We start from the raw sequence: 18,625 nt of genomic DNA, 5'->3' as shown, positions 1-18,625 counted from the left end.
TCAAGACAATGAAAGTTGACCAACTGAGAGGGGGCTGGGATTTTTAGACAAGTCTATTTAAAATCAGTTTTTCTTTACATTTGTTTAAGTCCAATTACTAATATTCTGGAGAAACGAGGCTTATTAAAGATTCAGTGCCCTCAATCCCTTTAACAAAGATGTCAGATCTAACACAATACATCTTGGGACAGATAGACCTCCAGAAAAAAACAGGGAAGACCAGAGTTCACCTTTCTGATACTTTTAAAGTAAAATATAAGCAGGGAGGGCAGAGGGAAGGGAACACAACAAAACAGCTTTCAGGCCTGCCTTCTTGCAACTTAAAACAGCCCAAAAAAAGCACACCCAATTTGTCTTTTAAATGCTTTGCAGGTCCCCTGTAAGTGCAGATCAGTATCATCATTAGCAGACAGTAAAAAATTAAGATTTTTTTTTTTCTAGACAGCGTTTCAGTTCCTTCACCACTCTTATGTTAGTAGCCTGGAGGAACCAAATAGGAAAGTAACTGGTCAACCTAGAAAGAACAGCCAAATTGGAGGGTGGGAAGTAGCAGCTCCAGGAGCAGCAGTTTGGGAAATGAAGACTAGAGAAAGTTTTAGCACAAAGATACCTTAGGGTAGGAAACTGCAAGACAAGTGTGAAGCATTATGGGATGCATTATGTAAAAGGATAGTTGGAGATTGGGGGGCACCTACTGAGAGCATTACAGGCTGGCAAAGCTGGAGCTTTCTTTGCGAAAATCAAAGCAACAAACCTGCCCATGACTTCCTTCCATGTTACTATTTATGTGTTGACATGCTCAGCTTCATAAAAGACATACGACATCTCACAAAGCTTCCAATCTAAATACACAACACGAAGTGCACTGGGAGGAACAGAGAATTCAACATGGAATACTGTACTTCCCCCCCGACTCTGCCATACTAGTTTTCACCTTTTATATAATGGTTCAGAGGGTCAGAATGGCAGGGTTTGTAGAAGTAGTCATTTTAAGGAGAGATTGGAAAGAAAAGGATTTTTTCTACTTTTTAAAAATCAATATTTAGCCCTGTGTTACAGCCATTTATTAACTTTCTGGGGTGTGTATTGCTGTTTCTTACCACCACAAGCAGGGACATGGAATCTTACTCACTTCAGAAACAACTGAGCACTGCTGAGTTCCTTGCATTACAAAAATACTGTAACTTCAATATCAATATGCACATTTTACCTATTCAAGGACAATATTTTTTTGAAGGAGTGGGGAGAAGTTAGAGGCTGAAAAGAGCAGTTACAGTTTCAAAAGCAGAACAAGGGAAGAAAGGAACAGTTGAATGTGGAAGTGATTTTTTTCCCCAAAGCAGGAATTTCCATTTCCAGTGTGTGCAAGAATCAGATGTGGGAGGGAAAGTGTAGGTGGAATAGGGGAAAGGAGGAATCAAGGACCTTGTCATTGTTTTTATCTGTGGAACACAACATAACAAAATAACTGGGAGCTCCATCATCCAGGATGGCTCATAACCACCCACAGAGCAGGAAACAGGAGACCAGCTCTGCAGAAAAGTCCTGAACATTACAGCTCTATGCAAAGTACTATCAGGGGTCAAGCTCCTAAACTAAACTTATTTAAATAACTCAGACAGGACTATGATTTAAAATAATAATTCTCTCAATAGAGAAACTTTGATGTGAACTGGATCAAATCCATTAGCCTCTCGAATCAGGGGTCACATATGGCTTCACCCTAGTGACAGTCTCCATTCAAGAGAGGTCCAGTGTCCTAGTTCTGCAAGGAAATGCAAGCCAAACCCATACCCAAGCAGAGACTCAAGGACTTTAATGGGACATGTGCTCAGGCAGAAATCTGCACTCATGTGATCTCACTGCAAGATCAAACCCAAGACTAGAACAACAGGGGAACAACATGTCAGGAATTAGGTGCACTCGGAGAGTTGGGTAGAAAATGCTTGCTCAAAGCCTTCTCACCATGCCTAACAGTACTACGCTTATAAAGCATCAAATTCATACAAGTGGGTTGGAAGGATTTTTAAATAAACATGGAATCCTCTCCTCCAATTATTTTTCTGTCCAAAGAGGCAGCTTTTTATAACTACCTATTCAACATCATTCTGTAAAAAGCTAATAAATCCTGTTGGTTGTTCTTCTTGATTTAAGAATCAAGGAATTCAATTCACCTAAAGTTATTTTCTTGACATAGCTCTGCCAGCACACTGCTGAGCAGGATGCTGCAATACTTTTGCAGCACCACTTGTTATGTAAGCATAACCTTGGTGTACTTGGATTGTTGCTGGGGTGCAGGACAGAACCCTCGTACATACCAAAGTAAATGGAAGGTGAACTCAAACCACACAATCACACTAAAATTGCAGCAAAATGTTCCAAGGTGGCCAGGTGTTCCTTTAAACAGGTCAATTTTGACTCTAAAAATTTTCAAAGTAGTGCATTTTTAAAATTCAGCTGCTAGCAATTTCAATTTCAGAGTCATAAAAATGTACTGTGTTAATAATTGAAACCTAAAATGCCTGTCTGATTTGCTACAGTCCTTAGTCGCTCTCCCCAAAGGGCTCCATTTGCCTAGGGGGAGCATTTCACAACCTGCATCAATTTTTAGAAACAACTTCAGTGGATGAAAGCACCATAGCCATACAAATGCTCTCTTTTACTGCCTGAGTTTAAAAACGGTGACATCCCAGGGAACCATCTAAAGCGGCTTAATAGAAGAACGATTATAATGGTCAATCAATCCCATGCACTCCAAATAATCTATGATACAGTTATTACAACTGAAGTTCACTCATAGTTTCAACATTTCAGCCACAAAATCTGTCCTTTATCAATAGGCAGACAATGTTCCACCATCTCTCCATGACTCACTAAGACTAGGATGATGAGGCATCCTTACTACAGGATGATTCAAACCCAACTAGCATCCATGATATGTGCATCATTCCAGGACCTTCAGATCATCAGGTTGGAAGGTCCTGCTAAGGCCCACCACTTCCTAATTTGGAAATGCTGAACATGACAGGGCTGTCTGAGCCAGAGAGCAACAGCAGACTTTATCTTCATCTGTGCATTCTTAACGCCTTTGTTATTGGGTAAAGCTAAATAATGTGAACTTGACCAGAATGTTTTAACACTGATCTACTGGGAAGAAAACAGAACTAAGCACTCTGTTAATGGTTTTCACTTTACTTACATTATTTACTATATTAAACTGAATATAGTATCTTTAGCTTCTTGGAGTCCTTACCTGACATTAAACAGTGTTGAGTTCATTTTTATTTAATGTTCAAGTTCTGTGTTCTTACCTAGAGCTCGGCAAGGCCATTATCCTGCTCTTTGAAGTTCTCAAGTACCATCAAGTGATGCCTGCTTATCACCACCACAGCAGTTATTCAGCTGAAATGCATGATGACCGTGCTTTGCAGAAGCAATTGCTAATTACAGCAACCAAAATGATTAAAGTGTTTAAAGCTAGTAATTGCCTCCAAAAATCCAACCATTATTATTCTAATCTGCCCTCTGCATGGCTCAGAAGATTACCTACTTAAATAAGAAATGTTATTAACGCTGTGTATTTTGCTAACCAGTCCAATAGGCTTTAGCACTCTGTGGCCTCCTCCAGACCTATTTCTGTTGCAGGTTCAGATAGAACCCACAGATTAAATTTGTGAATTCTAACACAGAAAGCCACAGGGAAAACAAAGGAACTACTACATCATTCCAATCCTCGAAGAACACCTTGCTGCTTCAGCTCTGATCCAGAGACAAAGCAGGGCAAAATGAGAGAGTCTTTTTCTCTAACGACCTAACTATGCTGGGCAACAAATTCCACAGCAGTTTTCATTATGATCAGCAGTCGTAGTATTACTGCACCATCTAGGAGTCCTACTCGTGGACCGGATTGTCCTAGGTGCTGTACAAACAGAGACGAGAAAGACTGTCCCTGCCCCAAGGGGCTAACCATCTAACTATAAGACAAGAGACAACAAATGCAGCTCAACAGTTTGTCTCTTTTACCAACAGAAGCTGGTCCAATAAAAGATACACCTCTACCCCGACATAACCCGACCTGATAGAACATGAATTTGGATACAACGCGGCAAAGCAGTGCTGGGGGAGGGGGGGCTGCGCACTCTGGCGGATCAAAGCAAGTTCGATATAACACGGTTTCACCTATAACGCGGTAAGATTTTTTGGCTCCCGAGGACAGCGTTATATCGGTGTAGAGGGGTATTACCTAATCCACCGTGTCTCACAGACAGATGGGGAAGTATAAGTAAACAATGAGACAATACTGGTCAGCATGATACCCATTGGTCTCTGGACTCTGAAGACAGACAATGAGGTAGCTTTGCAAATATGTATGGAGCATACCCAAGCAAGTTGGACACCATGGGAAAAAAGCATGAAGGTATTTGATGGAAACAAATGGAGAGTGGAGGTTGGCATCCCTGGATCAGAGGGGAGAATCAACTGTATAGTGAATGAGAGATGGTAGGTAGGGTGGGAATTCACTGTGAAAGGCCTTGAAAATTAATACAAACAGCTTATGTTTGATGTGATAGAGAAAGGAGAGCCAGTGGAGGGATTTAAAGAGAGGGCAACAGGATCAAAGCGATGGGTTAGGAAAATTATCACTGCAATAGCATTCGGAAAGAATATGAAGGGAGCAAGATTGCATTTGTGAAGGCTAGAGAGAAGGATGCAGCAGTTAACAAGATGCAGGATGAGAGCCATATCTGAGACATGTTACACAGAAAGAATTGGCAAGGTATTGATATAGCCTGGATGTGAGGACCTGGAAAGAGGTCGGAGTCAAAAAATGAAGCACTATGGCGCTACCAATATACATTTTCCCTCACAGATGTGGAATATACAGGTGTAAGCAACATCTCAAGTGACATATATGATCATGCCTTTCATATTGTAGGGGTAATGATTTTTTGAATTATGCTACTACCTAGAGGCTGCATCCCCCTTGTGCTACGTATTGTTCAAACACATAACAGAGATGATCCTTGCCCAAAGAGCTTTTCTCACTCCCTACAAATAATGGTAGGAAGTAATACCATAAAAGGTACATAGAAATTGCATTTAGTAGGATCCACCAAGAGTCATCATTACATACAGATTAGAATGGAGAGAACCTTGAGTTTACTCACTGGCCTCTGTCAAATTATCTATATCTTAATAGAAATAATAGTTTCATATTTAATTTAGTACTTTTCATTGGAGCATTTCCAAGCTGTTTGCAAACATTAAGCATACCCAGATAACACACAACAGGGGTCCCCAATGCAGTGCCCATAGGTGCCATGGAGCCTGCCAGGGCATCCATGTGCGTGCACCTACTGGTCGCCGGACAAACAGCCACTGAAATGCCGCTGAGAAGTGGCAACGACAAGAAGCGATACCACTGAAAGCCCGCCAAATTTCGGCAGCAACACCTCTTGATGTTGCCAATTCATGGCGGCATTTTGGCAGCTGCTTGTCCAGCGGCCACGGTCCTTGGTGGCTAGTTGTCCAGCGCCTGGCCCACGGAAAAGGTTGAGGACCACTGTAATACAACATCTCTTTCTCTAACAGCCATTGCAATCATTCTCGCTAACCTGAAATGTAGTTTTAAAACCACTTTATACCTGGGCAGCTTTACAGAGGATATGCAGAAGGCTTACAATTAGAAAAATAACACACGAACACATTTGAGTGTGCATATTTGTAGCCCAAACTACACTGCTAGATGCATTAATCTTTTTCCTAACTATTATCTCTCCAAAAAAAACTTCACTAAAATGGGGATATTACCAGACTACAGAGTTTAATTTTCCTAAATCCATAAAACAACACTAATAAAAGTAAAACCTCACAATATCTTCACTGTCCCTTTACCTACCTATGATCAGACTTCTGACTTTAAGACAATATTAAAACAATGGGTTGAATTGTGCTTTCCAGATAACCCCACTTACAGACAAAAGTTTAAGTCTTCGGAATTGTTGAAGTTTTTAAACATACAAATTATTACAAAAATATTTACAAAGCCACTTTCCTCAAAGCAGTTGTTTTTAACTTCCTCAAAGGAGTTAAAAACAATCTAAAATACAATACAAACAACATGAAACAATACTGAAACAGGCACAATATTTTAAAAGTCAAATAATGAGGCTCCACTGAATAGGATGGGGAGACGAAACACTAGGCAGGAGGTAGCAACAGCTGAAACTGAAGACAGTGCTGAAAAACGATTTTCAAAATTGCGTTTCTACTGTTTAAAGCAAGGAAGTGTAGACTGAAATGAATGCTGTGCTCCCATGCTCCTGCCCCAAAATCCTTATAAGTGAAAAAGCACCATCACCTTACAACCTAAAATGCAACAGTTCAATCCCTTAGTGCAAGGGATGTCAAAGAGAGATGCATCATCAGAAAGAAGGCCTCAAACCAGTCAGGATTATGGACTTTAAAAGTAATTATTGTATAAGACTTTAAGTTCAATAGTGCTACAATAGTCTTTTAGCAACTTTTCAATAATACTGTTTAATTTAAGAGACCTGATTGCTCACCATCTTCTAATTCAGGGTTGTCACTTCTGCCCCCAGATCTTACCATTAGTTTTTGATACTACCTTTCGCATATACCTCTCATTAAAGGGCTACAGACCATTTTATCAGAACAGAAATTATTCCAACTACAGTACTATACAAGATCCAGAAAAGACATCTAGTGGCTAGATTTTTAAATTTCTCAAGGTTCATTTAAAAAATGTCACAAAAGATTAAATAAAAAACTAACTCAACTAGAGTTTTCTACAGCATATCCTCATTGACAACTGCTGCAGTTGTAAGAGAAACCGATGAGATCAAGAACACAACACACAGCATCTTCGTGGGTCATTAAACATATCTAGCAGTCAGCAGAGATGGCCTTTTGAAAACATGAAGTTTCAACAAACAAGAAATATTTTCAGGAAACCTGAATGATTTCCAAGTTAGTTTTACATCTTCATCCATCTGCCACCGACACTCCCAAATGCCTGAAAAATAGCAGTACTTGTTCTTGATATAGACAAGGAATTACCAGTGATTAAAAAGTTTTAGCAATTTCTACAACAGCTGTGCCAATTTCTATCTTTCTTTGCAAATCAGGAGCTGATCAGACTAGTGGTTATACTGTACTGCAACAAGTTGACAGTGCTAAGTTAATAGATGGGTTTTGCCTTCAGCACTTTAGATGGTGGATGGGTACAGTAAATAAAGCTTCTCCCTGTACAGCATTTATATGACAGGAAATACAGGGAACATGCACAGCGGTTCCCTTCACACTCCCAATTGTGATAAAAATCTGACACACACAGGAAATATATGGCAGGGAAGGGGGAATTCCTGCATTTTAATCAAACTTCAGTATCCCCCCCTCAAAAAATGTAGCATGTACTATTAAAGGGAAGTGGTCACATGAAATTCAGCACCGCCTGAATCATATGTAATGCTCACATTATTTTGTCCCCTATGTAAATATGGAACACAAACCAGAACACAATAACATTCAGTACAGAAACTATTTGATAAACTTTAAGAGAACAGAGCTAACAGGATTTGCTTTACTGATGCCTGAGAAAGCATTTTACAGGAGGAGTTTATTCAGAGGCAGACTGGACATACTCAAGTCCCTGAACATAAATATGGAGAATGCTTTAATTGACAGGCAGAGATAAGGTAGGAAGAAAAGTTAGACCAGAATATTAATGCACTGCAGTGCATCAGCACACCTGCATTTATGGATAAACGACTGCTCAAAACAGTCATATGCAGCAACACTGTTCTTTAATATAAGTAATTAAAAGATTAATAATCTACAGATAAAATCCATCACTCAGTAAAAATGACAGAGCAGAGGTAAGTTACAATACTGATCAGCTAGCCTTTAGACTCCTGGGTGAATCCTGATCTCACCTACTTCTGTGTAAATTAGCAGTAACCCCCACTAAAACAGTGGAATTAAACTGCTGTAAGAGACCAGAATCATGCTTTCCACACACAATAAGAAACTATAAAGACAGACATCCTGGAAAGGGAACAGCAAAGCAAGGTATGGGCAGATCTGACTTTGTAGACTTTAGGCAGCACTGAAGGCTAAATCTCAAGGAAACTTGCATTTAGAACTCCTAGTAAACACACGGCAGGGAATGTCATTCTAGACAGATAAACTAAGCATGTGGATAAGGGAATCTTCCCAGAGTGTAAAAAAAGTAAGAGAAACTTAAGCAATGTTGGACAATTTGCACCAAATGTTGCCCTCCAGTGTCTGCAGCTCCTACCAACTTCAACAAAACTCACACTGAGCATTTAAGAACAGAACCAGGGCCAAATACAGTAGCTAAAGAGGAATAATTGAACTAGAGTAGGAAAGAGCCATCATAATTTGGTTTTAGGAAGCTTTGTTTGTTAAAATTCTCTGGATACTGATTAATATTTCTGTCCAATATTTAGTCCTTCACCTTCCTTTAAACTAGAACTGCAAGCACTGATAAGCAGACTGACTCCTACAGTTCAAGTTTAATTTGAGTTCCATCAGTACAGAAACAAGATTTGATAGAATAACCAACAAAACCCTTTGTAACTTCTGCTTAAAATGGTTTTATATTTCTACAGCAATACTCCTCAGTGATTCACAGCAGATATTTTAATACATCTGGCATGCACATGAAGAAGACTTGTGCAGCAACAGTAAACCTGCATCACAAAACACTACTAGGTGAAGACAGTGGCTCTCTTTACAATGATACCAATAGGGATAGTACATAAAATGCAGGCCAGAAAATATGGAAAGCACAAGATATATGAAACAGTAAGTAATTCTTAAAAAATTCCTGTTTTCGAGAGCATATTTGGCTTTTACTACATTCAAACAAACAGAAGCGAAAGTGAACATAAACCAATCACACCACTGTGTAGAAGAAACATAGTGAACACAGGCTAATGTCATCAGCATCACACTAAAATATTTTTAATCTTATAATGCTACACATTTGGAGTATATCAACATGACTGCAGCAACATTCTACAAACAGTTGTGAGATTTAAAAATTATGAGTCAACAATACAGTAAAATTCAAGGCTTCAGATTTATCAATTTACCACTCACTGAATATTCAATTAGCATAGGTCTGCTATTGAAAACTGAAGTGTTATTGCTCCAGATACACATTTAGATTATCTGAAGTCAGCTAAAAAGAAGTTATGTTTACATTCACAAATGATAAGTTTAACATGATTACACAGTAGTAGTGGTAGCGATTGCAGCAGCTGCAATCTATTCTTATTTGTATTACAAAAGTGCCTAGAGGCCCAACTAAGATTGAGGACGCATTTTTCTAGGCATTGTAAGAATATAACAGCCGTACTGGGTCAGACTAAAGGTCCATCTAACTCAGTATCCTGTCTTCCAACAGTGGCCAATGCCAGGTCCCTCACAGGGAATGAACAGAACAGGTAATCATCACGTGATCTATCCGATGTCACCCATTCCCAGCTTCTGGCAAAAAGCTCTGTACAGCTTAGAGAGAGAGACTCTTTGCCCTGACAAGCTGGCTGTTTAAATAGACAAAACAGGCAGAAGGTGCAAGGGAAACAGGTGAAAGTGATTTGCCAAAGTAACAAAACAAGTCAGTTGCAGAGTCAGGAACAGAGCACAGGTCTGGTGGCTTCCTGTCCAATGCTCTATCCACTGGATCATGCTGCCTCCCTAACGTAAAAGCTTAAGCTTTAACTTTGCCATTTAAAATACTAAAAGTTTGTTTTGGCATATTCTGAAATGCAGTGGGTAAAATGATCTCTTACATACGTTAATTCCCATTCTAATGATCTGCAGCCTTCTCCTGCCATCCCATACTGATCTTCTCCCACAAGATTTTTATGACAAAAGGTACATAAAAAGAATGCAGAACCAGCACAATCTATTAATGAAAGTCTAGCATGCTGGCAACTACTACCTATTCATCATGATAGAGACAAACTGCTTAAACATGGCAACTTCTTGGAGATTAGTTAGTCTGCAAAACAGAATAGCGTTTGCTCAGGAAAAGGATTAGCCATTCCATTACAGCCCAATGAATTATTAGGATGAAGGCGGTACTGCCTAGAACATACCACCAAGGGCTTATATAATTGTTTGATTACTGCCTGATCTGGATCACCTGGCCTCCAAAAGTTCACTCTCTCTCTACAATAGCCTCAATATTAACTTTAATGAGCTCTATGACAATAAAATGATAATAATTGTACACCTCAAATCATGCATTTTTTTCTATATGGCAGAAAAAGAGGTCAGTATATCACCTATAAAATCAGAACATAACCAAGGCAGACTCTAAATGTAGCACAGCAGCTAGTACTATGCTGAGTCAACCCACCAAACACTGAAGGAGGAACTCTCTCATTTTCATGGCCCACCACCAAGTGAAACATAAAATGTAAACAATGTAAGTGGTGTAAAAAGTCAGATTACTAAAGCTGAAAGGCTATTAAAAATACAAGCAATGTTATCAGTAACAGAAGAATTTTGTTTAAATTGATATAATCCTTTTGAAAGAGTTTTTATGAATTTTTATGGGAATTTTCCAAGACAGATCTCTCCCTGGATGCCTTCTATGAATGTGTGCTATAGGTCCAGCTAGTAGGGTGGTTGGTTTCCTGATTAAAATAACCAAGAAACACTCTCTGTGCTCTCTTGTAACAAGAGCCCAGACCCAGCAGCAAAGATTCTGTAATACGCTGCTTTCCCACCTGTCTTTTCCACAATCTCAGCAAATAAAGAAAACTACAGGTTCCACCAGCTCATCTCCTTATTTCGTTGAGAACTCTTGTAGATTACCTTCTCACATTTTCATTGTACAGTCTTCGAAAAGAGGACAGCGTATTTTGCCACTACCAGAGGACATGAAACACTTAATTCTTGTATGAGCTCATTTCATATTCAGTTTCCCCAAGTATATTCAACAGATATTTGAAAGAAAGCTCACAGATGAAATGAGGTGAAATGCCCTTTTAGCATAATAAAGCAATACTGACTAAAACATTTCTTCCCTCCTACCTCCCTTTCAGATAAAACCCTCTCCCTCAACACTCACCGGGGGTTGAAACAGGCAGGCTCAGTTTTATAACATATTTGCATTAACTACAGGACACATCAGAGGTAGCGAATAAATCACAGATTTGTAACATGAAATGTAATGAAAAAACATCATGAGCCCAGGTTAATTCTTGGCTACCAGGGAGCTCTTCTTTATACACTTAAAACGAGGTGAAGGACAGAAGAGAAAGTCTCAGATTCAGGGTTCCTTTGGGAAGTTCCCCACCATCGCCTCTTCCCCCCACGTCCCCCCTTAGTTTCAATTACTTCCAAATGAGCCTTGCAGCAAAGGAGCTCATGCCGCACAACCATGCATGCTCACTGCACTGTGGGACTTTCCCCAATAGCAGCTGGAAATTAACTACTATCTCACAAGTCTAGTAGGTTTCAAACTCCTGTTAAGGAGACTTTAAGCTACATAAGTGAATGGAAGTCTTCCACCTGCATGAACAGGAACACATGGAAGTTCCATAAGCACTTGTTCAACGTAAGTTTCTGAGCAAGGTGTAAAGATACTAACAAAAATGAAGAATCTCTTTGTATCCTAGCATTTATCAATAAAAAGTGTATAGTGTTAGCCTTCGGAAAAAAACAAGGGAATTCAATCCAAAAATATATACTAATTAAAATTATTAATCATCATTCATTACACTCAAGTAAAACAATGCAAAGGTTAAAGGTCTCATAATAAGGTTAAGTTCCACCCATCATACCTATGGATTTATTTTTTTTTATTACTAACCCAAATGTATATTTTAATATTCTGTGGGCGTAGTTCTGCCCTCAGATATGCGCTCACACTTCAGTTCATTTGGAAAGAAGCTGAGCAACAGTAGACCAAGTGTAAATGAAGGCTCCATGAGTGCAAAAAGGGCAGGTTATGATTATTATGAGAACTTCAATTTTGCATTTTTTGACATAAGTGCTTTAGCATTCCATTAACTGTCATTTGTATTTAATATAATATGGTTGTATTATTATGTACAACTGTCTTACAATGCTAAATAAGCCATATGTCATTCCATTTTGTACAAAATACTGCATGCCTCAGAGGAATGAGCTTTTCTTAATAGAGAGAGCAGACATGGATTGTACGCTCTTCAGGGGAGTGACCCTGAGCTCAATACTCAGTAGAAAGAAGCATGAGATCAGCAAATGAGGAGGAGAGGTACAGGTGGCCTTTCTACTTCCCCTAATCCTAAGTCGGCCAGGAACCGAAGTAGCCCATGATGTAAGTTATAGTACTCTAAGTCCGTGGTTCTCAAAGCCAGTCCCCTGCTTGTTCAGGGAAAGCCCCTGGTGGGCCGGGCCAGTTTGTTTACCTGCTGCATACGCAGGTTCAGCTGATCGCAGCTCCCGCTGGCTGCGGTTCACCGCTCCAGGCCAATGGGAGCTGCAGAAAGTGGTGTGGGCCAAGGGATGTGCTGGCCACCCTTCTTGCAGCCCCAATTGGCCTTGTGTGGCAAACCGCGGCCAGAGGGAGCCACAATTGGCCAAACCTGCGGATGTGGCAGGTAAACAAACTGGTCCAGCCCGCCAGGGGCTTTCCCTGAACAAGCGACGGACCAGCTTTGAAAACCACTGCTCTAAGGGATGCTGTAACTGGCTTGGAACTGCCCTCCTTAGAAGCCATTATCCTGGTGAGACTCACAATGAACTCCAGCCCACAGAACAGCTCCGATATCAGGGCAGGGAGGCAAGAAGGAAGGGTCAGAAGCTCTGATGGCTGTACACCAGCTGAGGATTCCCCCATGGCGCGGAAAGCTTCAACTGTCCATGTAGGGGAGATTCAAGGCCCCTTTGCACCACTCCAGTAGAACAGATGGACATTAGTGAGGCCAAGGGTCTGATGATTTGTCTTTTTACCTGTCGAGAGCACATAGGACATTATTGACACTATATAACTAACAACAGCTAAAAAATGGAGTTACTCTCATGAAGGCTGTTTTGATGTACATTGTGGATATCCAAAATTACTTACACTTTAATCACGCTGCTAACCAACTAACATTGCAGAACACTCCGGCATTTGAGATTTTTTTTAAAAGATTCATATGGGTGTGATTGTGTCAATCTTATTTTAAATAGAACTTAGCTCTGAAAGTGGTTCCACTGAAATCAATGGGACAGCTTATTAAATGAGGCACTACTTGATGTAAGGGTGACAGATGTCCCATACATAACGTCCACTCAATGGGATTCTGGTTTCTCCTGGGAACATTCTATGTATAGCAGAGTTAAACCTATCAATGCATTTTTGCCATTAATTATTTTTATAAACTCTCCTTCCTTGGAACTTTAAGACTGACAGAATCATTTTTAAAAGACGCAGACTGACATGGACTTTGCTAAGAGATTTATAAAAAGAATATTAAAAATTGTTCAACAGATCACCTTTGTGCCAAGGCCAAATATAATGTTATTTTAAACAGACAATGCTGAAAGCGACAAGCCACTCCAGCTGCTCCTCTCTCAACTATCTCCTGACATAGATGTCTTCTTTGAGACCTTACCTTGGGTAGCCCAGCCTTCAGTTTTTCTTTAAATACGCATTAGATTTGACAGAAAACAAGACACCTGACTTTCTGCGGGACAAGCTGGTGCACACACTATGGCAGAGAACATACACACACTGATTTAGATCTTATAGGAAACCATGTAATGAAAATACTAAAGAGAAATTACATAAAACAATTAGATTTTAAAATCCTGAAAAGAATCCCAATTTGTTTTTATACAATATGATCCACAGCAGCTTTATGAATAGGATATGAAATATGAATCATTCCCTGTCCATATACTAAAAAGGCTGTAAAGACAGATTAAGGACTATTTTCTTTACATGGCAAAAACACTACTGATATGCAATTTTAGAGAGATGGGGAGCACCTGAAGCTATTTTTTCCTCTCTACAACCTAAACAGCCAGACTGTTTTTTAAAAATTACATATAATTCATTCCCAAGATAAGATTTGGTAGGCAAGGTTTCAGCCAGGAGCTATGTTTTTATGCCAAGCCCAAAACAGGGATGAATAACTAGAAACAGCATGGATCTGCAGCCAGAGTAATACATTTTACATTACATTTTACATTACAGCCGGTAATACATTTTAACGTTTTTAGAAGATCTCTCTCTATAAATCTATATTATATAAATAAACTATTGTTGTATTTAAATAAGGTTTTTAAAATATTTAAGAAGCTTCATTTAAAATAAAATTAAAATGCAGATCTTATCAGTTTAGCGTGATCCTTGCCCTCCCTTTTCCTTGCTGAGTTTTCCAATGTGGGCTACAGCAGGGGGTGACTGAAGAGGGCTGGGTCAAGACCAGGAGCAGAGCCCTGGGCTGGCTGCCGGTACCCCAGGCTGGCAGTGGGCTGAGCGGGGCCAGAGGAATCCCAGACCAGCAGCGAGATGAGCCACTCAGCCCACCTCCAGCTCCACTCAATCTGCCGCTGGTCTGGGGTTCCAGCAGGCGTGAAAGCAACTTAATTTTCTTACAGGTACTGTCATATTGCAACCCTCCTCAGGGGGAGGAGCTCAGGGGCTGGGGATGTGTGGGGAGCACACAGGGCAGGGGATTGGGGTGCGGGAGGCTCAGGGCAGGGGGTGGGGATGTGGATGATGCAGGAGTCAGGGCTGGGAGCATGAGGGATGCAGGAGTCAGGGTTGGGTGGCATGAGGGGCTCAGGGCAGGGGGCTGGGGTGTGTGTGTAGGGGAAAGTCCTGGGGTGGGAGGGGGCTTGGGGCTGGCCTGGGACAGTCCCGGTTGCAGCCAGGTTACCTGGATGGGTCCCTGCCCCAAGCTGTTCCTGTTCCTGCCAATGGAGCTGTGGGCCAGCTGTGTGGGGGCACTGCATCTGCAGGCATCTCGGGGGCAGCGGCAGAAGACCCCCTGGCCTACCACTCCCTTCCCCTTCCCCCTGAGGGGCCGCAGCTGTGCACACCGCAGTGACGGCACGTGCCTGTAGTACCCTGGTATCCAGCCACAGTGGTGAGAGAGGGGCAGCAGGACAGGCTGGGACGCAGACACCTCCACCGCGCCTCCTGCCAGCCCCTTTCACTTGCCTGACTGCCTGCTGCTTAGTCCGGTGCACGGAGCCACCAGCGCCAGCCTGCCGGAGAGCTCTGGCAGCCAGCAGAACCCCACGTGCCATGCCTCCAGCCGCAGCAGAGTGCCCCAGCATCGGCCGACTCCAAGCGTGCACGCTCCGCCTTACTTTCACTTCTATGTTCCGGCGGGGTCCCCAGGTTGGCAAGGGGCCGGCGCCCAGAACCCCAGAGCAGCAGAGCGGGTCCAGCGGCCAGGACCCCAGAGCCCACTGCTGGTCTACAGTTCCATCTGCTGGCTCCTGCCAGCCAGGGTTCCAGCCACTGGCCCCGCTCAGCCAGCTGCCAGCCCAGGGTTCCGTCCATCCAGGCCAGCAGCAGGCTGAGCGGAACCGGCAGCCGGGATTCTGGGCTGGCAGGGGGCTGAGCAGGGCCGGGACCCTGCTCAGCCCACTGCCAGTCTGGGGTTCTGGCTGCTGGCTCCTGCCAGCCGGGGTCTCAGTCACCAGCTCCACTCAGCCCGCTACTGGCCTGGGGTTCCCTGAGTGGGGCCAGTGGCCGGGACCTCGGCGTGCCATTAAAAATCAGCTCGCGTGCCACCTTGGTCTTGAGGTTCCCTTTCAAGTTGTATTATTTTTTCAATCAAGACACTGAGGTCTCTTGTGGATATATGACGTATTGCCATTATGGACAATATTTTTTCTTGTAAATGTGCTGGGTTCTTCTGACCTCTTGTCATCTTGACAAAAAGTTACCTTCCGTCTATTCCTGTTAAATGATCAAAAAGCAGGATTTCTGCCTTGTCTCCCAGATCAAAACACCAAACTTGGTTGGAATATTGTGTTAGTTACAGTTTAGAGCTCTGGTTTTTGCTCCAATCCATCTAAGCTTGAAGCTCTGTATAGAGAAGCACATAGGCAACAGAGATGGGGCAGATATGTATGTTTGATTAAAAAGTAATAAAATACTTGGTTTGGAGTGTTTCAGCAGTGGGAATGTGCCACTGATACCACAGCTATCATAGGCTTATCATCCAGCTTCCCAAGGATTAGCTTCACTTTTTAAACAATCACTGCACGGACACATTGTGTGGGAAGAGGGGAGAAATAAAAATATTAAAATAATCAATGATTAAAAATGATTTGAACACACTCAAAACTTCTACAGCATCCATCTGCAAATAATACTAAGAATGCTATTGAATTTCCTAGACCCTCTGGGAAATTCAGAATGAAGAATAGTTTCACAAATTAAGTCCCCTTACAAAATAAGTAAGGCCCTGAATCCCTCTGCCACCCCCTCTTTTTTCTGGGGGGGGAGTGCTTTAAAAATCACATTTCTGTCCCCTGTTACTGGGTGCAAGGCCCATATAAACACAAGGTGACACTTAGCTCCCAGTCCTGCAAGGTGCTTCACACAGGTTAACACCTCTGCTTCCATGAGCATCATAATACAGGCCTCCCTGGCTACCTAGGAGCACAGTGAAACTGAGCATCCACAAAAGTTGTCAAACACACAAAGTAAAAAAACAAACAAAGCAGTTCTCTTTGTCTTGGGTGTTACTACTACAGTAAATACAAGTGTGATATTTCAGTTGCCCTTTAAATAAATGCAAAAAAGGTTAGTCATGACATTAAGCATAGCATCCTCACCAGAGTCAATTTGTCCAAATCTTTTACATACAAAATTCAAAGAATTCAAAAAAAACAAACAAAAAATGTTTCTAAAACGTCTGTCCTGGATAACCTTATGAAAAAGTTGCTTTCCCTGCAGTTAGTTATACAAGAATGCCCACTGGGGTTTCGCAAAACTCGGAACCAGCAATCTAACCATGAAAAAAAAAATATCTTACCAGCTGATCATACAGAGGGGTCACCAGAAACCTTAGGGAGCAGAAGAGGGAAGATAACAGCTAATACACTTCTTTTGAAAACCATTTCATACAATTTAACAAAACACTAATTGTCAGGCTAACTACAAATCAAATGGGGCACCAATCAAAACACCTACCATGTTCCATGAAGACATTGCAATGTGGGCCTCCATGCCTAGATGATTCTTTCTTCACTGCTCCTTTAATAAAGTGCAGGGCAGGCAGACTTGGCCTCCTCTGGTCCCCAAGAACTTTTCCAGGCTGCTGCCCCATAAAGTAACGATAGACAATCTTTCCCAGCACAAGAAGCGTGTGGAGACAGAGATCCCTGATCTTCCAGGTTGGCAGAGAATTTGGAAGTAAAATAATATTTTAGATGTGTGTGTTTGTGACGTTTACTGCATCAGCAAACTACTCACTTTAAGCAGAGAGTTCACTCAGGTACACAGATTCTTTCCACGCTTTAAAAACTGCAACAAGATTCTTCAGGTGGCTTTATGCAAAGCTGTGAGTCATAAGATGTTCCATTTACTTAGTAGCTACAACAAGTGTTACCAAAGTTTCAAGTTCTTGTCTGTAATAAGACTTCCACTGAGTAAGTGGGAACTAGTTCATCTTACCAATAAGAAAACCACATATAAGGTCACCCAGGCAGGAAATAGTCATTCCCATTACAATCAGTGTCAAGGTTGCTTTTTTTCCTTTTCTTTTGCATAGCACTTAGTTAATAAAGGCCAAAAAGCCAGTGATTTGGCTTCAAGTATTACTAAAGTCAGAGAGAGTCAAGCGTGTTAGAGTCATTTTAGATTTCCAAACAAACAAGGTGCAGACAGATCAAAGTCTTTGAGGATCCATAACGACTTTCAAGTGAGGGGGATGTTTCAGTGGAACTTGCAGTCATCCAAGCCCAACAGATTTGCCTTCTCTGATAACAGGTTTTCTGACACTCTTACCACTGCTACCTCTCTGATGTGCTGGGTAAAGTGAAGCAGGTGATTGGGCACTTCAGGATCATTTTGGAGCAGAAGCAATAACAATCATCACGATAACATGGGTAACGAATTACCCATCTGCACCAGCTTGCTGCTTATAAGGCAGAGAGGCCAACCCTGACGTGTTCCTTATTGTTCATGAAGGATATAGACGCCACTCTACTCAGGCCATTCAATGCTGGTGGCAGGAAAGAGGCATTAGTCCAGTGATGCTCTCCAGGAGGAAGGTTTCTGCACAGCAGCCAGAAAAGGTCAAGCTGGGGTGACTGGGCTGGCTTCATCCCAACTGGGGAGCTTAATGCTTTGAAAGGCCTGCTTGGTGAGTTATAGCAAGGCTATGGCTTCTGATCATCCCAGAGCTTGACAAGGGAATTAGAGAGGCCAAGAACCCTAATCCTCACATGCCCTGAATGGTCCCAGGGGCCAGAATAAAGGGGGGGGGGGGACTCCAATATGACAAGGGGCAGAAACCTCGGGGAGAGGGTGTCAAACCCCAGTCCGGGGTGGGGGAGGTAACAAAGAGGATGCTCCTCAGCGCCGGTGGGGGAGAGGGGAGATCAGACACCGGGGGGGGGG

The 18,625-nt window shown here is 41.9% G+C and overlaps 1 protein-coding gene across 6 annotated transcripts in view; it reads right to left on the bottom strand.

Moving 5' to 3' along the window:
• Positions 1-18,625, bottom strand: part of ABL1 (ABL proto-oncogene 1, non-receptor tyrosine kinase) — a 126,756-nt gene that overhangs the window by 107,828 nt on the left and 303 nt on the right. For 2 of the 6 annotated variants that reach the window (XM_032797664.2, XM_032797670.2), the window contains exon 1: positions 17,195-17,331. In XM_032797664.2, coding sequence (XP_032653555.1) covers positions 17,195-17,230 — 36 coding nt within the window. In that variant the 5' untranslated portion in view covers positions 17,231-17,331. Of the gene's footprint in view, positions 1-17,194; positions 18,617-18,625 lie in introns of those variants that run through there. The other 4 variants (XM_032797665.2, XM_032797667.2, XM_075060634.1 and 1 more) reach the window with 3 other exon arrangements.

The sequence above is a fragment of the Chelonoidis abingdonii genome, chromosome 24 (assembly GCF_003597395.2).
Source record: "Chelonoidis abingdonii isolate Lonesome George chromosome 24, CheloAbing_2.0, whole genome shotgun sequence".
NCBI lineage: Eukaryota > Metazoa > Chordata > Testudines > Testudinidae > Chelonoidis > Chelonoidis abingdonii.
The sequence above is the reverse complement of the archived record's forward strand: the minus strand, read 5'-3'. Positions and strand labels throughout refer to the sequence as shown.